We start from the raw sequence: 24415 nt of genomic DNA on the forward strand, positions 1-24415 counted from the left end.
GAAGATCCTCCTCCACCCGCCCGCCTTTCTCACATTTTCTCCGCTTCTACTTCTCTCCCGACGCCGGGACACTCTAGCTGTGGGCCGGGTTCCTGAGCGCCAAAAGCTTGACCTCACGCTCACGCTAAACTCATCAGCCCTTGCCCCTTCCTTCATCCAAAGCTCAATCAAAAACTCACATCATCAGCGGCCTTTTGCCCACGGAGATCATCCAGATCCTGCGTCTTCTCCGCCACCTGCCCCGTCAAACCAGCAGCATGGTCCCTCCTCTCCTCATAGTCATTCTCGGCGTTCCGGAGCTCGCCTTCAATGCGCTCATACCTCTCCTTCTCCTTGAGGAACCTGAGGCGGGCCTTGTGCTCCTTGACCGTCCACTTGCCAAGACGGGCCTGGGACTTGCGCTCGGCGCGCGCGCCCTCCTTCTGGAGCTTGACGAGGCGCTCGAGCTCCTTGATGGAGCCAAGGACAGACTTGGCCTCGGCCTTGCCTTCCGCCTTGATGACCTTGGTGAGCCGCTTGGCGTCCTTCTTCTCCATCGTCGCGAGACGGCGGAGAGTGGATTCGTCGAGGATACGCTCAGAGAGCTCGGCGCGGGTGTGAATGTCACTAAGAGTCAGCAAACAGCCTTAAATCGAAGCGGAGACTACTCACTCGCGACCCAAAACCTCCTCGGGCTGGGTACCGATGGTGGTACCGGCACCGCGGCCGAACGCACCACGCCTGCTGCCGACAGTCCCGCCGTTAGCGCCCCGGCTGAGAGCGCCGTTGCGGCCGTTGGTGCCAGCGCGGCTGAGGACCGTACCGTTGCGGTTGAGCACACCAGCACGCGAGTCGCGGCCGTTGCCGTACTGGGACTCACGCTGGTCCTCGGTGACGCTGTTGAGGACCGGCTCGGGGCGGTGGCCGAACGCCGAGCGGGGGCGGTGGGACGACGCCTCGTCGAACGTGGTGGACCGGTCCCGGGGGATCGCGCCCTGGTCCTGAAGACCGACACCGCGCTGGCTGCCCATGTTGGGGGACTGCTGCAGGTGCTGCTGGCGCTCCTGGGTGATGATCTCGCCCGGGGCGGCCTGGCCGATAGAGCTCTCGCGGTTGTGGCCGTTGATGACCGAGTTGCGGACCGAGCCGGTGCGGGAAGCAGGGCGCTTGATGGAGCCGGCCTTGCTGGTCTTGGAGTTGCGGCGGACGAGGGGCTCATCCTGCTGCTCGTAGGTGGTCACGATGGGGATGGGCTTGGCGTACGACCTGGAGGTTTCGTACCTGAAATCAGCGCCGTCCCAATCATGGCAAAAGAAAACTTACTCGGGACGAGTAGCCTGGCTCTCGGCGTATTCGGGAGACCTGACGCTTCCGGCATCGGTACCCCTGAAGCTCTTTGCGCCCGTGTTGCCCATGTCACCGCCGCGAACGCTCTCAGCATCCGCGTGGTTGAGCGGCGCAGCGTACTCCTTGGTGGTGTAATGAGTAGGCGCGACCGACTTGACCGACTTGGGGCGGAGTGAGGTACGCCTTGACTGGTTGGCCTGGTTCTCCTGGTGCTGCTGAAGCTCCCGCTCCTCCGAGGAGATACCGTTCTCGCCGCGGCCGTGAGCACCGTCGTGCTCCTGCTCGTTGGCGAGACGCTCGTCGAGCGTCATGCCGTCAACCTTGTGGGCGAGGGACTCGTCGTGGTCCTGGTGGTCCTGGTGACCGCCGAACGTGTTGCGGTCGGTAGAAGTGTGGTCCGCCATTTCGTTGAGCTGGATGGGGTGGACGCCGTTGGACGAGTAGAGATCCGGGACGTAGTGCTGTTCCGTCTGGATAGGCTCTGCCGCGGGGGTGGGAGCAGAGTACTCTGGCTCGCGGTCGAGATTGGTAGCGCTGGGGCTGATGAGCGGAGCGCCAAGTGCGTAGTCGTGCTTGGGCGGGGGAGGGAGGAGGTCCTTGGGATCGGACGGGAGGGTGTGGTGCGAAGCGACCGAGGGAGGGTAGGACGAGTGGGGAGATATGTTGACGGGCTGGTCTGGGGGAGACAGCGACGAAGGGGCTTGAGCAGTAGTGTGCTGCTCTTCAGAGATGGATCCGGGCTTGGATGTGTTACCGCCGTTGCCGTTGGTAGAGCGTACTTCCGAAGGGAACACGGCCTTGAGGACTGGGCGGCTGAGTAGGCCGACGAGGCCGAGTTGGATAGCTTGGGAGGCCGTTTTGCCGGTTGTTATGGGGGACGGGGGGTATCGACAGTACTGAACTTGCGTCGAACAAGGTCAGATGTCGAGAGTGTGATAAGGGAGAAAGTGGGGGATGGGCGATGGGTAGTTGGAGATATGTACGAAGCTGAGATGGAGAGGGGGGACGTTGGCGGGAGAGTAAGCCGGGAGGGGGCTGTTTCCCTGATGCGTCGTCAATGGCTGGCGCTGGGTCTGCTCGAGTTGTGGATGGATTCGGTAGCTTCCTGATACGGTGCGAGTGCAAAGGCGATCTATCGGCACCACACGGGAGACTGCACGGGAGTGACCCAACTTCTACCAGAAACGGCCCGGAATATGACGTCAGTCCGGGGTCCGGTGAGCCAATTTTCAGGGACGCCGGCCGGACTTTCGGTCTTTTCTCACTTGCAAAGGTAAGCGCCAAGAGTGGCAGATTGACCTTTGCCCACGGACCTCCCTGTCGCGTCGAGGCCTGGGTGGAGGCAGCAGCGATATCATGCGTGTCTAACAATACCTTCGACCTATAACTCAAGCTCAACATGGACTACCTCCCAGCCCCGGTCATCAAGTGGCTCGAGGGACGGATAGTAAGCTATCATGTGCCCCAGCAAGTTCAAGGGATCCAGCTCATACAAGCAGGACCCGACCTCGCAGCGTCTCGTCGAGCAGTACTCGCAGTACTTTCTCGTCCTCCTCGTCGTGAGCATAAATCCATGCTGTCTTGGTAATAAGCTAACGATGTCCAGGCAGTGGCTTTCGTCATATCATTCGCGCTCAAGTCGGTCATGATCGGCCTGGAGGTGTTCTTGGGCGGATTCGTGCTGTTGCTCGGGGTAAGTCCTTTCCCCTTCCCATGCTGCTTCTCGAAACGACTATCAGCTGTTTTTGCTAGTATTTCCACTGGCGCTAGAGCACAGCTGACTCTTAGGCTACTGTCCCACCATGGCCATGCCTCAATCGACACCCTATCAAGTTTCTCCCGGTCCGTCAACCAACATACACGTTGACAAAGGAATCAACCACGTAGTAGCGGAGACGGCTCGACTAGGACAATCGGACTTTATACGGGATCTTGACGTTGTACAAGCGGAATACGCATGCATGGGGTATCAGGCACTGCGAGGTGGGCCGTACCGCTCCTTCTTCACTGAGAAGTCCCGGATGGTGAGTCGGGCTGGGCGGCAGATCCGAGCGGATGAGTGCAGAGATCGATGGATGTCGCTTACCACTGATACACCACTTACCTACAGGTTGTATTGGCTCCGGTCGTCATATGTCAAGCTTCAAGCTGCAAGAGCGGACAAGGGCAAAGCGGGCATGCGAGACCGCTGTGTGACGCGCACCGCCAAGCCGTAAATTACCCCATCGGGTAATACGGCCGGTTTCAAAGTCCAGAGCGCTCATCTCTGCCCGCCGCCAAGGATACCTCGGTTGGGTACGCCGTGCGAGGACGATCAGTACAACGATGGGCTTACAGGCAGGATGGTGGCCCTTCTCAATACTTTGCCCCCTCCGCTGATCGCATCCTTGACGATATTGATCGTAACTTCACCCAGCTACAGCAACTATCGCCTTTATCTGAAGACTGCACCATGCCCGACACCTGCTATGATGGTCTTAGTAGGTCGCCCCCTCTCATCCTTACAAGCCATATACATGACCCGTACTGATAGCCTTAGATAGACCTTACGAATGCGACGACGACCACCGAGAGCTCAGTACAGCCGCCAAAGCGGGATTGGGCGTCGGTATCGCCGCGGCGGTACTCCTCATTTTTGTTTGCTGCGCCATGTGTCGTCGCAAGTAAGTGGATGACCTGCCTAGACCCCCTGTCAGGTTGGCGTGGCGGTATGGGTAGTATGCTGATCTCCAGGCGACTGCAACAGCAGCTGATGGCGCCTCAACCCCCTATCCTTCCCATCGCTCATGCGCCCGAACCGCCGCATCTCGGATCACGTGATCGTGGCAACGGAATGATGGTGACCAGTGCCAGCCCCTACTTCGCGTCCAACCCAGCACCCATCACGCCTTTCACCCCATACCCCGCGCTTCCAGGAGCGATATACCGGCCGTCCGGGTGGACAGAGAGCGGAAAGCGTGGGGACGCTGTGATTGATTCCAGGGCGGCGCATGCGCATGGGTATGAGTGGGAACAAGCGAGAGACAGAGGGACGATAGCTGGGAGAGGGGAACAACATGATGCGCCTCCGGAGTACTCGTCCGACATTATTCGAGGTGAGTAAGAGTGGGACCCATGTTTAAACGATTCGAGCGAAGCTGACGCTCAGGTCTTGCAATGGGGACTACTATTTCCCAGCCCGCTTCAGTCTCTAGTGCAACGAGGGAGAAGCGATACGAGTATCGTCACTAGAGATGGACATCTCAGCCTGGGTTAGTACGAGCTCGGTCTCCCAGCCGCTAGAAATTATCATGCGCTCTGATGCACTTTGTGTCTCTCTGCTGCTCACTGTTTGGATAATATAGAACCTCGGCCCTATGCATCCAGACCGACCGCTGTCCATCCTCTTGCACCTCGCAGGCTTGGATAGTGTATCGCGCTCCAATTCATCTGTGCACCATGCACCGACTATGCACCGCCGGATCCGCCCCTTGATTGCGTCATGACGTCATACCTTTGCTCGAAGCGGTGAATTCCGACGGCCAGATTTCAGGCTGAGATCGCCTCGCCAAGACCCTCCTTTGTTCACCACAGCTTGATCCCTCTTGCTGTTCACTCTCATCCATCCGCACATCGTCGATAGACTGGACACTCCCTACTACTAAACGCATAAGCCTAGACACCTCGACATCTCGGAAGAGAAAGACAAATAGAAATCACTCAACATGTCTGATATCTGCTATGACAGGTTCAGTGAGTATCTAGCTCCTGTCCCATTTCTTCCGCGAGCTGTGTCCTTGATCGGCTATGAAGACGAAGACAAAACATAGCGCTGACATCTCAGACCGAGCCTATCGGTGCTACGACAATGGGATAGGGTACGGTGCGCGCATCGGTATCGGAATCGGAGTGGCGGCTGCTGTGGTATTGCTTTTCGCACTGTGTGGTTACTGGCGGCGAAAGTGAGTGTATGATCTTTTGCATCAATATACTGTGTAAAAACGCGGGGGAGGAGTAGGATGTGAGGGGATCATCACCCTGCTGGAACTTTTGGGCGACTTTTGGGCGATATTTCCCACATCTCGCTTTGTCACAGCCAAGGCCCTATCCCCTGCCCCCAACTTCCCTTGTCATTACAAAGGTATCCGAATTCCCCGCTGACATCCAGACAACTCCAGAAGCAATTCTCAAAGTATCGCCCCCCGGCGCTTCCCTACGCGCAAAGCGGCAACGCCCCCGCCGCTGGATACACCTACGGCCAGGGCAACAACCCCTACGCCAACAACCCCCCTCCTCCCGCTACCAACTCGTCCTTCGCGGGCGGGAACCCGTATGGCTCCAACCCACCTCCTCCGGCTGCGACGTACCAGCCCAGCATGGCGGGGCAGTACGGTAAAGAGGCGAGGACGGGGACTGAGGCGAACAATACCAATACTGGAGAGCACGAGCATGGGTATGAGTGGGAGCAGGCGAGGGAGGCGGAGAGGCTCGAGAGGGAGGGTGGAGGGGCAGCGCCCCCTGGGTATGATGTCACCACACAGAGTGAGTCGCGATGTGGACGAAATGCGCCGGTCTCGGTACGGATGTGCGCACTTTAGCTGACAGATCAGCCCCCGTCGTGACTGGTACTCCGCAGACCAGCAACCACTATGCTCCTCCCCCGGGCGCACCCCCAACCAAGTAAACAGCGATGTGGCTCTGTCGAGTGCAGAGCTAGCAGGGGGTTAGGAGAAGGTGGCCCGACGAGCCCAGGACGCGGAGAAGAAAGAAGAATTTGTCGACTGCAATATACGATCAGTCCACCTGTATCTATCTATACCTTATGCACTATAATGTCTGATCCTTCTTTGCCTCGTACTTGTCTGCCATCGCCTTGTCGCACATGCTATCATGATTGCCTTGCGAGGGCTACTCGAATCCTCGATGACACTCTGGAGGTTCGACCAGCTGCAGCATGCAGCAACGGCCGCGGAAGCAGAATTTCCGCTCAAGTGAAACCACCTTGCAAGCTCGACACCTCGTTCGAAAAAGTACTCTTCCACCTATCTAAAGTCAATCTAGCAGCCATGAAGCGTATCTCCAAGCTCGCACAGACAGTGGCATCGGCACAGGTGAGCTGACTCCCGCTTGAATACTCGAGCTCGACCGAGGAGGAACTGACAGAGATAGCCGAGCCGACCCCTTCTCCGCCCATCGGTTCTCCTTCCTTCTCGCCCCATCGCTGGACCCAGCTGCCTCCCTTTTCTCTGCGCACAATCCTCTCGCTCACTATCGTCTCGGTCATATGCCACTACACATACCGTCGATGAGACTCGGCTAGAATCGGCAGACACGCTGGAAGCGTTGGAAGCAGACCAGCAAGATCTGTTATACGCAGACACGGCGGTCGCTGCCGAGCAACCGAACGGACGGAGACCGCTCGAGATACCGTCGGACGTGGTGATTCCCCCAAATGTCAGGTTTGAGGGGTTCGAGAATGTCCAAGAACCAACTCCACGAGGATGTGAGGCTTCCTCCTCAAATCAGATCTCGGAGGCGGACATAGCTGACATGTAGTCCGCCTCCACACCTCCCCGCCCTCCCTCCTCTCACCGATCTCCCACCCCCTCTCCTCACTTGCCGCCCCCAATCCCACTTCCCCCAATTCCTCCGCATCCGCTCTCTCGCTCCCACCGCACATCTTCGCCCAGCCTCTCCGGCGGGACATCCTCCATCGCTGCGTCGTATGGTATCTCGCCCTCTTGCGTTCCGGAAATCAGAGTACCAAGACGCGGTCAACGGTCAACTATTCGGGGAGGAAGCTGAGGCAGCAAAAGGGGACGGGTAAGGCTCGTGTGGGCGATGCAAGCAGTGGAATGCGTAAGTCCTCGGCAATCGTCTAGGGAGACCAAAGGGACGAATGCTGATTCTCAGGCCGGGGTGGTGCACCCATCTTTGCTCTTCATCCAAGAGACCACACCCAGCTCCTTCCTCGTAAAGTTCGCGCCCTCGGTCTCGCCACGGCCCTCTCGTCCAAGCTGTCCGCGGGACTTCTGCGGGTCGTCCCAGACCTGAACGAGGCCAAATGGAGCGGGACAGCCGAGGCCCGGCGGGCACTATGCGACGGTCTTCCCGAATTCATATCGGACGCTTCATTCTTGGACGAAGCGGCCGAGCCAGAGCCAGAGACGACTCTGGAGGTCGAATCGGCCGTCATCGATGCCAACGCGGTAGAAACAGAAGAGTCGGGCCTCATAAGGCGGTTCGGTACCCCCTCGGACCTTTCTATCCTCTTTGTCCACCCTCCTCCTTCTTCCAACGCGGAACTCGAAAACCTCGAGGCGTTTACCCGCTCGGTCCGGAACTTGCCAGGGGTGGAGGTATTGGGGATGGATGAAGTCGAGGTGTACCATGTGTTGAAGTACAAGTGGTGTGTCCTGGAAAGGGGCGTGGTGGATGGGATCACGGAGATGGAGGAAGGTGCGGCGGGCGAGGAGGTATTCAGTATGGAGGGGATGGAGCAGGCCTTGGGAGATATGCAAGGGGAGGATGGGAGAGTGGTCATATGAGTGCTAGAATGCAGTACAGATTATACATCTATGATAGCCCCAAAATCGGATCATCTACTCAGTGATTCCATCTCTCAGCGCCCGTCCCCACTCTGCCTCCCTGCACCTGAACCCGACACCGGCGTGGACACCGCCTCAAACGCCCCAAATCCTTCCTCGTCATCCGCAAATGGATTCCTCTCCGCTTCTCTCGGGACATCCACTTTCGTCGCTGTAGGACTCTCACTCCCCCCTCTCCCCCCTTCATCCTCTTCATCAAACAACAACCCCCTTCTCTCCCCTCTTACATCCCCACCTCCAATTCCTCTCCTTCCCTCCCCTTCTTTGCCTTTACCGCCCAGTTCTTGGTCGTCCTCGTCATCATCGCTCACTGATCCCACCTCCCACATAACCTCCCCTGCCTCCCCTTCTGTCTCTCTACCGCGCTTCATCCGCCCCCTCCCTTCTTCGGACTTTGACGGCCCCGCCTCTTCATCGTCTGCATCGCCATCCCCACCCTCGCCGGGCGTCCCAGACCGGCCCCGTGGCATGCGCGGCCGCATACGCATACTCCCCGAAGGCTCCGTTGCGACGGTATATGGATCGGGAGCGGACTTGGCGGATGATTTGAGCGAGAGGATGGTGACGCCCGAAACGAGCACCCCGATGGAGGCGAAGACGGCGATGAGGACCCAGCGGGCGTATTGGCCTGCTTCGTCGTAGAAAATGAGGGAGTTGATAAAGCTACAACATAAGCTTGGAGTTGTCGTCAACAAGAGGCACACTTGCCAGCTTACCCGAACACTGTATAGCCCGCGTAGAAAAGAGGGACGACGACGACTGTGTCGGCGCATGCAAGCGCACGGTTCAGGCAGACGATCTGGAGGATGGCCGTCACCGCCACGAGGACGAGAGTGAGGATGGAAGAAAAGTTCAGGAACTGTTGTGTCAGCTTGTTGAACTCGATGGTGTGAGGTCTTTAGCTTACAGGATGATCGTGCAGCCCGAGGAGATTGACCACCGCTTTTGTAAACACCAAGCACATCCCCGCCAGACTCCCACCACACACCGCCCACCCTATACCCTGCAACCACGTCACCCTGGGATCTTCCGCTCGTTGCAGAATCACCTCCACTTGCCGCAGGACAAAGCTGTTTATGCGCCTCCCCGCCGCTGCTATCCGCTTGAAAAAGCCGATGATGGCGTGCGGCGGCTTGGCGCGCGTCGTAGTGGGGAGGTCGATGGTTGGGGAGGGCAGAGGAGAGAAGGAGGCGCGGGAGGCGAGTAGGCGAGCGAGGATGGAGGAGGCAAAGTAGGTGGAGGAGGTGAAGAGGATGAGGAAGATGAAGTAGGCGAGCCAGTCTATTCGGGCCCACAACATGTTCAAGCTGGAGATCAGCAGGTGGATATGCATGAGGTAGGACAGGACCCACCGCTCGACATTGAGGCCCTGTTGCAGACCATGGTTGATCGAGCTGAAGACGAGGATGAGAATCACGCCGAGGATGATCACGGCCGTCCCGTTGATATCCGTCTTAGTCACGGCTGGCCCAGGTCAGCCATAACAACGAACAGTCGATCGACCAATACTCACGCGTCCCGACTAGCCAGCTGGCGAAGAGAAAGTTGAAGATCAGCGATGTCGAGCCCAGCGGGGCGACCCAGTCAGGTCTTAGCCATCTCAGCGCTAATGTCGAGCCGACTAGGACGCGTCAGCTTCAAGCTCCTCGGCAATTGAGAGCTCACGGAAGCTCACCAAGCTGCGATACTCTACAACATCAGCTACAGCCCGCTCGCAACGAGACCTCGACATACATGTACATCCCCATCCCCGCGAGCCACAATGGCCGCATCCATTCCTGCTTCCGTTCCCTCCTCGGCAATCCCTGCTGGCGCGTATGATCCAGCTTGGTGATGTTCAGCCCGAACGCGTTCAGCGCTGACGCAGCGACGACGATTATAAGCCCTATGAGCGTGTTCTGTGGGTATATCAGCTCTTTCTCCGGCTGTAGCAAGTGAGACGTACAAGGACATAGTTCCCACTTTGGAGTGGATCCCCAGGTATAAGTGCCGAAGGCTTCGTACCGTTCAAGATGGCCGTTGGGGCCGGAAGGTCCCCAAAGATCGTAGATGTCGCAGAGAAGAGGGAGGACGCGGCGGACACGACGGACGAGGCCGAGGCGGCGATGCCTTCGGATGTGGGAGCGGACCCGAAGGGCAGAGCGGAAGATGCGGACTCCATGCTGCCAGGAGAGCTATACGACAGAGTGCCTCTGGATGGGCTGATCAGGTGAAGAGAGGAGGCATAGAACAAGTTGGTAAAGAGAGGCCGCAAGTGGAGATATAGTGCGAAAGATCAAAGTTCAGCAGACTTTGCGCAACTGGAACAAACGGAGCTTGAGGAATGTGCGGCCGCCGGTTCGTAAGTCTCTTCACTCTGTACTTCTCACTGCAGCCTGTTATATTATATAGATTATCGGGCACAGAGCCCTACCGGTCAGTCCTCGCCGACATCTCGGCCAAATGCTGGCAGCAGTCTGAGCCGAGATCCCTGCGGGCAGCGAGGGACGCGGGGCACGAAGACTGTCCCCTACTTGGTACTCGTAAAATCTCAACTGACAGCGAGCTATAATCTGCCAAATCAATACTCACGAAGCCCTCACTGTTGCTCTGATCCTCCCCTCATTCCCCTGAACTCTTCTAGCAGTACAGACTGTAGCTCATAATCCCTCGTACGCATCCGCAGGTCGAACAGTTTCCAGAGCTCGTCGAGGGGCAGATCAGGTTGGTCCGAAACGGAGCGCTCGGACCCAACTGGCCCGAGTGCCAAATGATAGGTCTCGTCTTCGGCCAAGAGTACAGTCGGAGACGCTTCTGCAACTGCGCTGTCGTTCCAGGTGAAGAAGGCCGAATTGTTGGTCGAATCGGTGGGCGCATCCGAACCGGGGATGAAGGAGTCGGATTCAATTTCTGACGGAGATGGGGAGGAGGAGGCCAAGCGTCGCAGGAAGAGTAGGAGCGGGCGGTAATGAAGGAGGGTGTGAGGCGGGGGACTGCTGGATCGGCTTAGAATGGGTCTCTGCAAGTGTACCGAGGAAGGCGGCGATGAGGGGAGTACCACGATGGGGTGCACCTGTGGCTGGCGGCAGAGGTGGGCAATGGAGCAGCTGATTCGAAGTCTTTGGCTCCGACCTAGCAACGTTGTCAGACGCAATGACAGCACTGCGTGGCTTGTCGGTCATCTCGATCGACCGCTGGGCAGGTTGAGAAGTGAGAAACAGCCACAACCTCGAGCTCCTGCCGGCCGTGCTCTTCGACTGGAGAGTAGACATCCTTTGACACCCAAGATCCTTTCGCGCTAACCCCCTCGATCTGCCCATGCACGTTCGGTCTCCTGATTTTCAGACCGCGATCTCGTTGGCATTGTGGCTTACCGTCAAAAGACAGGACTCAGTGTATGATCATCTAACCAGCTTGGTGTCGCTCAGGTGTATGCGCTGAACTCGTTTCCGCTGCCAAAATACTTATCCAATGCAAAGTTGATGATTACAAGTCACTGACCACTACTCTCGCAAATTGTGTATCTATCTGTGAGGCTGTGTATACTGTACAAAGTCTGAGCACTGCGAAGATTCCACCACTGATCGCCTTCAATTCCGATACCCCCAACCTCGCCCCGCCATCAACATCCTCGGATCCAGCCCTTCCGTCATGAACGCCTGCTGCCTATCTCGCTCGTATCCACCCATATCCGATGCCATACTGCTGCCGGACATACCGTTCGGCCCCGCCGCCATCGAAGACGACGTATCCACCACCCCCCACTCCAGGCTGCTCTGCACCGGCGAGAAAGTAAAGATATCGTCCTCCGTCATCATCGGCTCAGAATTGTACAGCAACCCCTGCTCCACACCCCATGGCTGAGAAGGCCAATTTGCGCCGCTACCGCCCGCTCCGCTCGAGATGGACGTGGTGACCGATCCCGAGCCCGAGAAGGAGTTTGACATGCCCGGCATCTCGAGGTCCGAGTCTCCTTCCGCCTCTCCGTCGTCTTCAGCTGGCGCCGGCGAGAGCTCAAAGTCAAAGTGAAGACCCAGGCCGAGTCCGAGCGCGGATCCCGCGTGGGTTGATGGCGGGGCGACGGGGATCGGTGCTGCCGTATCCGGGGCCCGGCCGGTGAGTGGGAAAAGGGACGGTGTGGGAAGGATGGTCGAGAGGGAGTGTGAGTGAGCGTGTCCGGGGACGATCGTGGCGGCAGAGGTAGACGGCTTGAACGTAGGATTTGCGGATGAGAGAGGGATAGATGCCATTGAATGACGCCGTACTCTAGGCTTGGGACTGTGTTTGGCAGTTGGGCGAGGACGGACAGCTGCGAATTCGCATTGGAAGCCGCGCTTGATGCATCGATCGCAGGGTTGCCCACCGAAGCACTGTCTCATTAGCCCTGCCTCATGTTGGAGGCATTCCAGTCAGACTCACCTTGGCTTTTCTACCACGGCACTTTTCGCACGCCTGCGCCGTCCTGCTCCTCTTCTTGCCTCCCTTCAACGTAGGCCCCTCTTCCATCCTAGGTGATAGCATTTCCGCGTTGCCGCTTGCCCCTCCTTCCCGCTGTGTCTTCGCCTTCTTCGCGATACTTCCCTGCACCGGCTCCTCCTCAATCTCAGCTAGCGAGTCGGCCGAACTGGACCCGGGAGAGTACTGCAGCCCCATCTCTGGCGCGCCACCCACGTCCGCATCGTCCGCATCTACCGCCTCTGGCGCCTGAACGAAAGTGTTGTTTCCGCCTAAGATACTGAGGCTTGCTGGTAAGCTCTGAGCGGTGGGGAGAGACCCGAATAAATCGAGCGGGGAGATGCAGCCCGTTGACCGACCTGGATTGGGCATACCAGCCGATCCGGACGCCGAGAAGCGAGGGGGCAGAGTAGGGAGGGCACCGTAGTATAGCGCCGGGTCGAAGTGATGGGGAAGGTCGGGCTGGTACATCATGCCCATATCATGGGTGTCGAAGTGGGCCGAGCCAGGACCGGAGAACTGGGAAGGGAAGGGGGAGGTGTATTGGTACTGGTATGTCTGGGGTTGAAGCTGGTGATGATAGGCTGGATTGAAGCAGAGTGCCGAGCCGTGGACGTATCCCGCCGTGCCGTATGGCTGTTGATTGGGATGACCATTGGAAGTGGGGGATACGTCGGGGTAGCGATCTGTCCGAGAGCGCTCGAAGGGGGGCATGGTGAGGGCAGAATCGACAGGTAAGGATGACATGACGGTTGTTGTTTAGCTGACCTTGGGGGTTGGATCTCGATAGGTATGATAACAAGGAGGGGGGGCAGGCTGTCTCGGAGCGGAATGCTGACTGCTTGCTCTGGAGTTGGCTGATGGGCAAACCGTCAACACCCGAGACAGTAATGTAGGTGAGACATCATCACACTCAGATCAAGTGAGCAGCACAGCTGTAGCTTGAGCTGGCGCCGACATCACGGCGCTGATCACGCGCCCTAGGGGTCCATCGACGCCCGTCCAGGGGCATGCCCTTGCGATAGAGCCAAGCGTCGTTATCCTCTACGTTATGGTCCAGATGGAATGGGAGGATCTTACTCCACACTGGAATGTGCCGATCCTGGGGCCGAAAGCGCCACTCGCTGATCTCTTACGTTGCCTGCTCACGAGCCCCTCTATTGCCTCGCTGCAATCGCGCCTAAAAGGCCTAAAGCGAGATTTGGGACAGGTACAGACACAGGGAAGGTTCCTGAAGCATGATGCAGACGCCCAAGTAAGCTTGCGTTTCAAGGGGGAGACATGCTTACCTGTATCGTGGAGCATCGCCGTCCGGGGCCGGCGCCCTATCGGACAGCTGCGACAGCTCTCATTCGCTCGGTTCCTCGGTGACGACACCGCTAGCGCGCTACAAAGCCGAAGGACAAAGGGAAACCCCGTTGCGACTGCCGCAGAGCCCCGCAGACTGCCGCGGCCGATCTGCCTCTGTCCTCCCGTCGGAGCGTGACTTTCCAACCTTATCTCTGCTAGCAGCTACCAGTGTTTCCGAATAGGATATCGCCGATCGTCTTGTCCCGTATGAGACTCCTTCACCTGGTTCCTTGTTCGCTTCTGCTACAAGCGAAGCTGCTATATCCGTCTCCCTGCTCGCCAGGTGGTGTAGTGGTGGAGTATGATATCACACCTTAATAAGACTGAGATACTGTGCTAGCTAGTGTCGTTCGACGAGCAAGAAACGGCGAGTCAAGCTTAAGGACTAGAAGTGACGTCCAGAGCCGACAATTTCTGTCCAGAGCCGACAATCTGTTTCGCTATCACTTCAAGACATCCACTGGATCCGTATTGGTGGAATGCTATAAGTGGTCAAGATCTCTCATTGTCTCAGCGACAGCCAAGCGGGATGTGCGATAACTTTGCCGGCGGTCAGGCTTGTAAGATCCGCTGTCGGGCTCGAGCGATACCGCCTGACATCAGTGTCAATGCCTTCGGGTTAGCAGCGATAGCGCTCATGAGCAGCAAGATTGATCAATTCCGAGGACTGGTAACCCGAGCCGATCGAGACTCGACAATGCATACTCGAACCATGACCTACGTTTCCCTCCCCGCCAATAATCTACCCAGCATCTCCTCCATCCTCAACTGACTCCCCCGAACCTCCGCCAGCTCCTTCTTCAGCTTATCCACCTCTGATACCCCGTCCTCATCGGCCCCATATGCATCGCGCTTCGCGTTCGACTTGGATCGCCTCTCTTTCCGCTTCGGCGCGACCTGGGCTGCAGAGGCCGGCTTGCCGTACAGTTTTGCGAGAGGGCTACTTGCCTTGGTACCGGCGCGAGGAGCGGGGACGGATGGGTCGGTATCTGATTCGGAGGTAGCGGCTCCGCGTGAAGAGGAGGTGGTGGTCCCAATCGGAGCTTGGGATAGGGAGGGAGGGGGGCCAGCTTCGAATACTGATGCAATGAGGACTTCGGCACCGCCAGCCAGCCATGAGCTGTCGCCATCAGTCTCCGGAGACCTGGGTTGAGTCTGCAGGAGACTCACTCGAGCAGCCTTGGTCTTGGGGCAGGAACACCGCCTGATCCACCTTCCAGGCGCACACTCTTGCGTTGGGCGCGGTAGGACCATCGCTCATGTGCAGAGATCAGGAAGAGGATCGGGAAATTCTGTTTGATCAGCTATCTTCAAATTTGAGGTGATGGCGAGAGACTGACTGTCAAGCGGACACCAAACACGTTGATCCGATGCAACGTCCTCGGCGCACACACCCAGCTCAGCGGCATGAGCAGTACGAAAGCAAGGAGGTTGACCGGTGGCAGGTACGAGAAGATCGCGTCCGACCGGACGCCTTCAACGGTCTTGAGGACCCGCTGGAATAGGTGCTAATTGTCAGCTTGGCTCTGAGCAACTACAGGAGGACAAGGAGGGAGGGAGCTGACCTCTTCCTGCGCGTTCCCATTGATCTCAGCAAATTTGTTGGATAGAATGGCGATCAGGATGGTGATGAGCAGGACGTTGCAGAGCGCACTAGAACATGGTCAGGTTCGTCTTCCTTGACGAATAAGCAGGCAGCTTACGCGTAAGAGATGAGGATGATGGGTCCAAATATTGGATGGAAAGACTCGCTGGCTGAGAAGCCAAGGTACGAGGACCCGAACTATACACACAGTCAGCTCATGATCGGGTAGACAGGTGGATGAGCTCACCCAGATTTGCAGCATGAGCCAGATGATCTGCTTGACCGTCCACGTCGCCCGTCCAAGTGTCCAGAGGCAGAAACATATCCCGCTGAAAGCCATGACTGGAGCATCAGCACTCGGCGCGCACTCTAATCAACGGCGGACAGCTTACTGGTGAGACCCATGAAGCCGAGGAAACGAGCTATCATCGCCCTAAGCTATTTGGTCAGCTCGTGGCCTGAGGTAGCGCTTCTGGGTGCCCGCGAGCAGACTCACAGCTATGATGACCACTTGATCCTTGATGAGGTAGAAGACGAGCCTCGGGAACAAGATGCACGCTCCGCAAGCGAGGATGTCGAATGCGAGGTCGGAGGTAGTTGGCGAATGGGTAGCCAGTGCGAAGACCCTCAGACAGAAGAAGAGGAGGAAGATTGCGATCTGCGTATCAGTATGGAGCCTGATGTCGCCAAGATGTCACGCACATAGACCAGGTCAAAGGCGTTCCAGGCGTTTGCAGAGTAAACGGACCATCCGTGCTCCTTGCTCGAGGCGAACTCGTCCAGGATGAAGCCGAAGGTGTAGAGGATATACACGACCTCGATTGGGTGGATAGAGTAGATATCGCGGGCTGACAAGTCAGCGTAGACATTTCAGGGCATCGAACTCGACGCTGATCGACTTACTCGCTAATGTGGCAATGTACAGCCCGATCAGAATAGCCAGAGTCAGGCACTCGAGCTGATTCCTCCACTTGGGCACCCTCAAACGTTGATGATCGAGCCATCCCGCCTCGTACGGGTCGTATACGAACACCTGTGCACCCCTCTCCTCGTCCGCTTTGCCGTTGGTCCTGGGATGGCGGGCGGGCGAAGACGAGGAGCTGGACGTTCCGCGCGGACGGGATGAGCCGTGCGACGACACGCTTGTCTGACGCCGCTTGATGGTCCGGTCGGAGATGTACGAGTCGGAGATGAGAGAGCGGGAAGATACGGGTAAGTAGATGAGGTGGCCGGTGTAGATCTGGCTGATGAGATGTTGGATGAGAGGGAGGGAGAGGAAGTGTTTCGACGATGAAACTATCGCAAGCTACGGGTTAGTCTGAGATTCGCGAAGTCCAGCTAGACGCTCACCTCGAGTGCACTCCCTGTTGTTTCCTCGACCTCCTTTTGATCCTCGCCCATACTATCCCATACAGATTTGGGAGCACCCTCAAAAGCCGACCAGCCGTGTACGAGTGCCTCGGCAACGGCGGCTTCGTCGTTGGGATGTGGAAAACTGCGGAGTACTTTCACTGGTCACTGTCAGCTTAACATCGCAATACTCAGAGGAGAGTTCGTCTCACTAGCTAGGAGCTCGCAGAAAGCTGCCCGAGCATTCTGGAGTGGAGCATAGCTCAAGTCGCCGTCTGCGAGCGTGATAAATTGGATCCTGCGCAATGTCAGTGGACCCTCCCTGTGCTATCCACAGGGAACCTCCCCTCCCACTCCACTCTTCCTGCGGCTGAATTCTCTGTACCTAGGCCACGAGGATCCCTCCTTTCGTCACCGCACGAAGAAGAGACGTACCGATTCGCCATCAGGGCATACAGTACCGCTCCGAGCTGAACGTCCCCACTACCTCCTCCCTCCTTCCTCCCCCTCTCCGCCTCTGTAACTTCAGGATGAAGCAGTCCACCACCCCCATCCGCTGTCTTCTCGCCAGAGTACAGCTGCACGAAGCGCTCCACGATCGGTCGAACCAAGGTATAGTTGACGGAAGGGGAGTTGAGCTGATCCCATGATAACGCGGTATCGATAGACCGGGTGACCGTTTGATGTAACTCGTGCGTAAGATGAAATACAGAGCGAGATGACGAGGCTCCCCCTCCAGCTGAAATGCCGGACATGACGAGTGGAGAAGAGATAGAGAAATTGGAGAGAGAGGTAGTGGTGCAAGATCTGAAACGCGTGCGAACAGAGGTGGAAATTCTGAAACCTTCAACGCGTCCTGCAAGCTCTCAAGTGGGACTGTAGTGCTCTGGTCTGCTGACCATTATGGGTATTATACCGCGCCGGTATAGGGGGCCAGCTCTATCTCTGTCTTCATGATATTCAGAGCATCTGTGGGTCGCTCCCCGGGATCTTCCAATCCTTGCTGCTACTGCTGTACGCCAGGCTCACTTCATATCCGGTTCTGCTGGACGCTCCTCCCAGTTCTCGCAACTATGGACAAGTCGTTCGAGGGGGTTTGCAGAATTGTCCATTCGGCCGTGCCGATCTTCCCGGTCAGGGGAAAACCAGCCGTAACGCGCCGGCAGTGGTAAAAGCGTCCACCAGAAGGGTCGAGCTGTAGCATCAGATCTCGGCAATATTCCTTAGATGAACATGACTTACCGAGGACGATCGAGTCTACGACTGCGTCAGACACGCGATACTCCGAGCCGAGCAATGGAGGATTGATTCCGATGATTCGCACTGCGCAGAGATGGCCCTAAGATTTCAGCTCGTGGCCAATTACACGGCAGGGACTTTCTTGCACATACACGAAAGGGCGAGGTGGTCCGTGCGCTCTCAATGCCAAGTAGCCTGCCCCCCATCGTCTCTTCCTCCCATGACCATCCCCCCTCCCCTGTCCTCCACTCTTGGCCATCCACTTTGAAAGTCCGGGTCCGCGTTCCCAAAGCTTTAACCTTTGGGGGAGTTCGGAACGAGATACGGCAGGATGGGTGGGCACGGCGGGACTGAGATCCATCAGCGGGTAGCCTTCGGCACATGCTAGTGACACACTCACCATGGTCATCCTTGCGTAGTGCTGCATTTCATAGGCATAAACTGCTGCCGCGCAGAGGACCGCTCGCCTATACGCTGGTCCTCGTACGACGCAGGTTGGCCGCAACCAGTCGAAGTACGCCGCTGCTCCTTCTTCGATAATCTGAGCTGGTCAGCTACAGCCGTGCATAGCTCAAGCACGACTAATCCCTGCTCAGTTGACCGACTCTGACCAAAGAATCTGAGCCAAACAGCCTCTATCCAGTCTGTGATCCCGACCCCCTCCCGCTCCGTCCCCTCCTCCCCAAGTCTCGCCCGCCCGCCCTAGGCTAGACCAGGCCGGGAGAGCTCTTTCGGCCCTGATACTCGCCGCTCCAGCCCTACATTCTCTAGCTGGAGAGCTGTTTCGGCGCCGTCCCTGTCCATCTCGGATCCCTCCCCTCCTCTGGGAGACTCGCGAGGAGACGAATAGGCCTCGGAATCCATGATAACCTCTAGACTCTCGCCAACATCATGAAGACGTCACTCACATCTGCTGAAATCCTGATCACGATTTCACCGCCCTCGTCTCTTGTCTGTCCATCGCCCCGTATCGCCCGGCTTGAGATGACCCTGGGCTCCGCATGAAGCAGAAAGACCCTGATGTCGCGGATCATGGCTGGATCGGCCACCTCTACCGCTGTGTAGCGCTCCGCGGGGATGTTGTCGCGGATGTACTCCATCGGTTGAACAAAAAAGTAAGCCATAGCGGCTAGGCTTCGGTCGGTCATGAGAATGCGCGTCCCGACTGCGCGGAAGTCCGCCACGAATTGTACTTGTTCGTACTCCTCCTCACGCCGGATTGCGCCATGACGGTTCTCGTAGAAAAGTGTGGGCATCGGGTTGAGGGTAGTTATCAAGCTATGAAGTCAGCCTACTCCCTGCTCAGTGGACCAACCCCGACCAAAAGGTCAGAGCCATACAGCCTCTATCCAGTCTGTGATCCTTGCCCCCTCTCGCCCCCTCCCTTCCTCCCCAAGTCTTGCCCGCCCGACCCAGCCTAAGCCAGGCCGGACGGAGCTCTCTCGGCCCCAATCCTCGCCGCTCCAGCCCTACATTCTCTGGTCGGAGAGCTGTTTCGGCGCCTTTCCTGTCCATCTTGGATCCCTCCCCTCCTCTGTATATCTCGCGAGAAGAAGAATAGGCCTCGGAATCCATGATACCCTCCAGACCCTAGACCTCCACGATAAAGGAGGGTCCAGAGATACTGTGCGCCCGGGCCTTTACCGCCCAATGAGACCCTCGGTGGATCGCTGAGGGTGGACGGCTTATTGCCGAGCGCCTGGTGTTGATGCTGTACGTCCCGCCTTTACTCTGCCCGCTTGTACACTTGTAGACGGGCAGTGAAAGTAGTGAACGCCTCGGGTAGAAAGGGGAGGGGAGCAGTCGGGGGCTTACACCTTTTACTAGGGAACATCATTGCAGGGAGATAGGCTCACCAGTGGGATATGTGCTGTGCGCGCCGGTGATGATATTGCTACTGGGTGGCGACTGTTGGATCGATGACTACATGACTGTGTATAAGTGAGCAAGTGCTGGGGTGAAGCTGAACTTAAGGCGCTGAAGAATAAGATGAGCGCATGAGCAAAGTGAGCAGCGCGCGGCTGGCTGCACCGCCCCGTGGGGAACTGACGTGGGATTGATTCCCATTAATTCCTTTACGGTTTTGAATCTCTTATCAACCATTTTTATTAGAGGGATCAAAAGTTGTAACAGCCATTTCCTAATGCAGCCTTTGTATTACTCATCTTGGTGACGTACAACTCGATGACCGGCCGGCCGACGGTCAGCTAGTCTGTTTGGCTCGGGTCTCCTTTTTCACGCTGACCTTATTACACCTCTTCTCCGTTTCATACTATACACAACTCACACTCACACTCCTTGATACGTCATCTATAATACTCGCCTCAGCAGCTGCATACAGCGCCATATAATCACCCGCTCAGCCGACAAATCAGCTCCTTTCACTTCCATCGGGGGAGCTCGGGCTTACCGATCGTTCGCCACTTTCCTCCTCGACCATGACGTCCACCATGCTACACCACATCCCCTCGGTCATTCGCGCGTCCAACGCGACCGCCCTCCCCCTCCTCGAAATGATCACCCCCTCCTCAGCCGGCTACCCCATATATCACACTGATCATCGCTCCATCTTCCCCCAAATATCCGACAAACACCTCTCCCTCCTCGTCCCTACCGTCCTCTACTGGGCCTGCTCCCTCGGCTGGCATTTTCTCGACACCATGAAGTTCCCCTACTTTGAGAAGCGTCGAATACATGAAAGCCCCGAAGTCATGGCGCGGAACAAGTGCACCGTTGCCGAGGTGGTCAGAGCGGTGATGCTGCAGCATCTCATACAGACCGTGTTGGGTTTGGTATGGTTTGGGAACGAGGAGTCGATCTACCAGACGGAGGTGAAGGTGAATCACCTGGGGAAGATGGCGGCGCTGGCGCCAAAGGTGGCCAAAGGGGCGTTCTTGTTGCTGGGGCCAAGAACAGGAGAGGCGGTATTGCGGTCGTATGGGGAGGGATTAGTACGGTGGGTGTACTGGTGGGGCATACCTGCGGCTCAGCTCGTCTTTGCCTTGTAAGCTTTATATTGAATCGAGGCAGATCCTTAGCTGACATCCAGCTTCCTCCTCGACACCTGGCAATACTTCCTGCACCGGCTCTTCCACACCAACCGTTTCCTCTACAAACACGTCCACTCGGTTCACCACCGTCTCTATGTCCCCTACGCTTTCGGCGCACTCTACAACCACCCTGCCGAGGCGTTCCTCTTCGACTCTCTCGGATCGGTCGTCGCGCACGAGCTGTCAGGCATGACGATCCGTCAAGCCATCCTCTTCTTTGCCATCAGCTCTATAAAAACGGTAGACGACCATGCGGGATACCGGCTCGCATGGGACCCGTGCCAGTTTTTGTTCGCAAACAATGCCGACTACCATGACATACATCACCAGATGTACGGATTGAAGTCCAACTTCTCTCAGCCTTACTTGTTAGTTTTCCGCTTCCTAACTCACGAGCCAAGCTGACTTTATCAGCATCAACTGGGACGTCCTCCTTCGCACACGTATGACCCGAGCGCAGGCCAGCGCCAAGGTCCGTCCATCGGTTCGGTCAAAGACAGCAGTACCTGCGACTCTGATAGACAAGACGGAGTAATGTCATACTTATTCTGTGTTCTCAGCGGGTCTGATCACCGACCTGGATCTTGTGCAATAGCTGTATCATAGCACGATATAATACTGTCACACCGCTTGATCATGGTAGGGCATGAAGGGCTGACTACAGCTGATGATACACTGAGCAGTCATTGACGTTTAGGGACTTGACTTGCATTCGACTTCTCTCCTTATCCTTATCTACCAATCGGCGACGTCGGAGCCGACATCTCGCCATAGCTCCCACTCCTCGATCCCGCCCTACTCCGCCCTCCCTGCTGCCGCCGCTCAGCCTCGATCTCCGCATGCGCAATCATCGCCTTTGCCTCCTCGACATCTTCCTGGATCGGCGTGTAGTTGGCGCAGACGCACAAGCCGCCACCATAGTCCATGTCCTCGGCGGTGAAGTCTTGAGCGGCATCGAGGGCGAGGGTGGCGGTACGGAGTTGGGCCATCCAGTAGGTGTGAAATTGGCGGAGGTGGAGGTCAGGCAAGGCTAGAGGTGTCAGCAGGGCCCTCGTAATCCTAAATCCTGTTCCGGCGAAGAGCTTACGCGCGAGCTCCACTTGTTCGGTCATCTTGGTGATTGTGTGGGGGTGGTGCTTGCGTAGTAATCACTGCTGATCGCGCTGACTTAGTTACAGCCCGAGTACCCGCGAAATACTGTCAAAGTACTGAGTCTTATAGAGCAGGCTAACCCCGAGGCCGCGAAAGCCTGGGTACTCATAGCCTCTTCGTGACTGATACTGCATCAGCTTGGCTTAGTGTTTGACAATTGCTGATCCATTGACAACCAGTCCCTTCAGGTTTGCGCAAAAGGATCTGGCTCCCTGCCGAGCTGTTTTGCCCTTGTTAGGAGTGATACGGAGGCCGCCAATGGATCAGCTGGTCCAGAATCTCATCGTGTGATCGAGTACAGCCCGAGCTAGACGTACATCGTTTCCCCTAAAGTCTGACCCCCTGATATGACTTCGTGCTTACATGTCAGTGAGGGGTACGGAGCTAGATACTCGAGCTGACTGAGTTTTTCGGTGTGCGGCGGTGCTGTCCTGGACTCCAACATGAGCGAGATCTGAGACTGTGAATACATTCATTTGCTTCACGTATAACTTCACCACGACTGAAGCTGCAATTGTGTGCACTCATGAGCCGCTAGGGGCGGCACTGGCTGTGCCTGCATGCCCTTAGCCTGCTACTTTGACGTATACGCTGACTCTCCTTTGAGCCCATAGCATCATACATTCTGACAAAGCACGCAATCTTGCGCTATTCTGCTACTTTGTGGCACTTGCACAATGTAGTCCTGGTATTGTACCTCTCTGCCTTTGAGAAGGACGATCTTTTCTCTGTGCCCAAGAAGGGATCCTCAAGGGGTGCATGAGCGAGGGGGTATGCTTGCCTTGTACCATGCGCTCATGGGTAGGGTATATGAAGCGCAGATTGTCATATCTGACTCCTGCAGGTGCCTCATATCTTTATTAGCTAGAGCTATTATCCGTCTTGATCACTTTCTACATCTAATACAGACACTCCCTTACCTACGCTCACTCACTACTGACGCCTGTATCAGTCAGCATGGACCCTAACGAGAAGCCTCCAGTCGATGAGTACCCCACCTCCCCTCCTCCCCCTCACGACAGCCTCTTCCCCTTTCTCTCCTCCCCCTCTCCATCTGCCAGCCTCGCCGTCCCTCCCCCTCCCCCGGCGTACTCTGCCCTCCCGTACCGCGATATCGAGTTCGACTTTGCCCCCATCCTCAATGGCAAAGTCGGGGACGTCGAGCTGGAGACGACGGACGGTAAGCGGTTTCTGGTGCACCGGAGCGTGCTAGAGAGCGAGACTGTCTTCTTTCACATTTAGTAAGTGCACAAAACCGCTCCTGGGGACTGGCGCTGACGGTCAGCTATGGCTTTGTCCCTGCTTGGCGCCTCAACGTGACCGGCGCGGCAGCTGCCAATCTCCCTCCGAACCCTCACCTGCCCAACCCTGTCCAGCCGCAGAACGCATTGGGCCTGAGCAATCTCATCCCCCAGATCATCACCTCATTGCGGCACATCACCGCCCCTCCCGCCGCACAGACAGACAACCCCACATCCGTCTCTCCCCATACGACATCTTCGCCCGCCACTGAGCCAGCGCCAATTCGGGCGCCGTCTCCCCCGCCGAAGCAGGTCAGTGCCCCTACTCCTACCCATTCTCCCTACACCTGGTCCGTCCCCGAGACATCCTCCACCCTTCTCGCCTTCCTGTCCCTTATCTACCCCTCGGGCTTCCTCACGCCCACCCGCCAGACCCTGCTCACCTCGCCCGAGATCGTCGGCCGCGTCATCCGCGCTGCGATGGGCTATCAGTCCGCCAAGGCGCTTACGCTCTCTCGAGACCGACTATCCGCGTGGGTCCATGAACGCCCCGTTGACGTATACGCTATGGCGTCCTTCTTCAAGTTCTCGGATCTCGCCATCCTCGCCAGTGGGCACGCGATGAAGGTGCCCCAGACCGAGTGGTCCGAGGAGGCTGTCAAGATGATGGGACGTACCGCCGGGGCGAGGTTGCGCTTCTTGCAGGAGAAGCGGGTCGCGGTGCTGAAGCAGATTCTCGAGGGCGGAATGGAGGTGGATGAGCATACGCCTCTGTGCGCCATGCAGGTGTCGATGGAGGGAATGTGGGCGGAGAGGTGTGCGGCGCTGGCGAGGGACATCAGGCCGGAGAGCGGATTGGGCGAGCTGCTCGAGACGGACCTGACCGCGATGGGGCAGGGTCAGGCATGTGGTCAGTGTCTCCTGCTGTTTGGCCGGAGTGTCAGGCGGTCCATGCTTGCTGCACAGGAGCTGCCCAGTACCATTTGAGATCACTCTCTAAGTATCTCCCCGCGTTTGTTGTATTTGTATGTCAGATTGTGCAACCAGAAACGCATGCCATCGGTCGCTGGTATCTCAATGGCAACATCAGCATAACCATAC

General features: G+C 57.3%; 12 protein-coding genes across 12 annotated transcripts; 6 read left to right on the forward strand and 6 right to left on the reverse strand.

Moving 5' to 3' along the window:
* Positions 1–73: 73 nt before the first annotated feature.
* Positions 74–1145, reverse strand: MKK02DRAFT_22875 (uncharacterized protein; the record flags this gene model as incomplete). Its single annotated transcript, XM_053086639.1, has 3 exons — positions 74–124; positions 180–606; positions 652–1145. Coding segments are annotated over 3 exons (972 nt in total), but the record flags the coding sequence as incomplete, so codon positions are not given.
* A 1580-nt stretch (positions 1146–2725) lies between these two features.
* On the forward strand, positions 2726–3213 carry MKK02DRAFT_42491 (uncharacterized protein; the record flags this gene model as incomplete). Its single annotated transcript, XM_053092014.1, has 4 exons — positions 2726–2773; positions 2826–2885; positions 2933–3019; positions 3115–3213. 4 exons carry the CDS (start codon positions 2726–2728, stop codon positions 3211–3213), a joined length of 294 nt encoding a protein of 97 aa, XP_052947880.1.
* A 565-nt stretch (positions 3214–3778) lies between these two features.
* MKK02DRAFT_42492 (uncharacterized protein) lies at positions 3779–4557 on the forward strand (the record flags this gene model as incomplete). The annotated part of the gene is made up of 4 exons (XM_053092015.1): positions 3779–3806; positions 3866–3989; positions 4060–4421; positions 4475–4557. The coding sequence occupies 4 exons, from the start codon at positions 3779–3781 to the stop codon at positions 4555–4557; spliced, it is 597 nt and encodes a 198-aa protein (XP_052947881.1).
* Positions 4558–5030: 473 nt separating this feature from the next.
* MKK02DRAFT_42493 (uncharacterized protein) lies at positions 5031–5989 on the forward strand (the record flags this gene model as incomplete). Its single annotated transcript, XM_053092016.1, has 4 exons — positions 5031–5058; positions 5150–5267; positions 5474–5847; positions 5916–5989. The coding sequence occupies 4 exons, from the start codon at positions 5031–5033 to the stop codon at positions 5987–5989; spliced, it is 594 nt and encodes a 197-aa protein (XP_052947882.1).
* Positions 5990–6371: 382 nt separating this feature from the next.
* On the forward strand, positions 6372–7853 carry MKK02DRAFT_42494 (ribosomal protein L4/L1 family-domain-containing protein; the record flags this gene model as incomplete). Its single annotated transcript, XM_053092017.1, has 4 exons — positions 6372–6416; positions 6475–6808; positions 6862–7164; positions 7219–7853. The coding sequence occupies 4 exons, from the start codon at positions 6372–6374 to the stop codon at positions 7851–7853; spliced, it is 1317 nt and encodes a 438-aa protein (XP_052947883.1).
* A 74-nt stretch (positions 7854–7927) lies between these two features.
* Positions 7928–10074, reverse strand: MKK02DRAFT_22933 (uncharacterized protein; the record flags this gene model as incomplete). The annotated part of the gene is made up of 8 exons (XM_053086645.1): positions 7928–8270; positions 8313–8576; positions 8630–8772; positions 8821–9220; positions 9266–9377; positions 9427–9534; positions 9619–9811; positions 9859–10074. The coding sequence occupies 8 exons, from the start codon at positions 10072–10074 to the stop codon at positions 7928–7930; spliced, it is 1779 nt and encodes a 592-aa protein (XP_052947884.1).
* A 721-nt stretch (positions 10075–10795) lies between these two features.
* Positions 10796–13094, reverse strand: MKK02DRAFT_31605 (uncharacterized protein; the record flags this gene model as incomplete). The annotated part of the gene is made up of 4 exons (XM_053088341.1): positions 10796–11149; positions 11394–11554; positions 11611–12262; positions 12312–13094. The coding sequence occupies 4 exons, from the start codon at positions 13092–13094 to the stop codon at positions 10796–10798; spliced, it is 1950 nt and encodes a 649-aa protein (XP_052947885.1).
* A 1320-nt stretch (positions 13095–14414) lies between these two features.
* On the reverse strand, positions 14415–17387 carry MKK02DRAFT_42497 (uncharacterized protein; the record flags this gene model as incomplete). Its single annotated transcript, XM_053092018.1, has 13 exons — positions 14415–14817; positions 14868–14989; positions 15038–15205; positions 15263–15350; positions 15401–15480; positions 15530–15624; positions 15675–15720; positions 15779–15940; positions 15985–16130; positions 16186–16588; positions 16633–16793; positions 16845–16930; positions 17068–17387. 13 exons carry the CDS (start codon positions 17385–17387, stop codon positions 14415–14417), a joined length of 2280 nt encoding a protein of 759 aa, XP_052947886.1.
* Positions 17388–17657: 270 nt separating this feature from the next.
* MKK02DRAFT_42498 (uncharacterized protein) lies at positions 17658–19386 on the reverse strand (the record flags this gene model as incomplete). The annotated part of the gene is made up of 6 exons (XM_053092019.1): positions 17658–17827; positions 17875–17971; positions 18024–18221; positions 18272–18412; positions 18780–19149; positions 19187–19386. The coding sequence occupies 6 exons, from the start codon at positions 19384–19386 to the stop codon at positions 17658–17660; spliced, it is 1176 nt and encodes a 391-aa protein (XP_052947887.1).
* A 935-nt stretch (positions 19387–20321) lies between these two features.
* MKK02DRAFT_22390 (sphingosine hydroxylase) lies at positions 20322–21456 on the forward strand (the record flags this gene model as incomplete). Its single annotated transcript, XM_053086557.1, has 3 exons — positions 20322–20875; positions 20921–21289; positions 21336–21456. 3 exons carry the CDS (start codon positions 20322–20324, stop codon positions 21454–21456), a joined length of 1044 nt encoding a protein of 347 aa, XP_052947888.1.
* Positions 21457–21652: 196 nt separating this feature from the next.
* On the reverse strand, positions 21653–22033 carry MKK02DRAFT_42500 (uncharacterized protein; the record flags this gene model as incomplete). The annotated part of the gene is made up of 2 exons (XM_053092020.1): positions 21653–21951; positions 22009–22033. 2 exons carry the CDS (start codon positions 22031–22033, stop codon positions 21653–21655), a joined length of 324 nt encoding a protein of 107 aa, XP_052947889.1.
* A 997-nt stretch (positions 22034–23030) lies between these two features.
* MKK02DRAFT_42501 (uncharacterized protein) lies at positions 23031–24301 on the forward strand (the record flags this gene model as incomplete). The annotated part of the gene is made up of 2 exons (XM_053092021.1): positions 23031–23314; positions 23359–24301. The coding sequence occupies 2 exons, from the start codon at positions 23031–23033 to the stop codon at positions 24299–24301; spliced, it is 1227 nt and encodes a 408-aa protein (XP_052947890.1).
* Positions 24302–24415: the final 114 nt, after the last annotated feature.

This window comes from Dioszegia hungarica (genome assembly GCF_025882075.1).
Source record: "Dioszegia hungarica strain PDD-24b-2 chromosome Unknown MKK02contig_6, whole genome shotgun sequence".
Taxonomy (NCBI): domain Eukaryota; kingdom Fungi; phylum Basidiomycota; class Tremellomycetes; order Tremellales; family Bulleribasidiaceae; genus Dioszegia; species Dioszegia hungarica.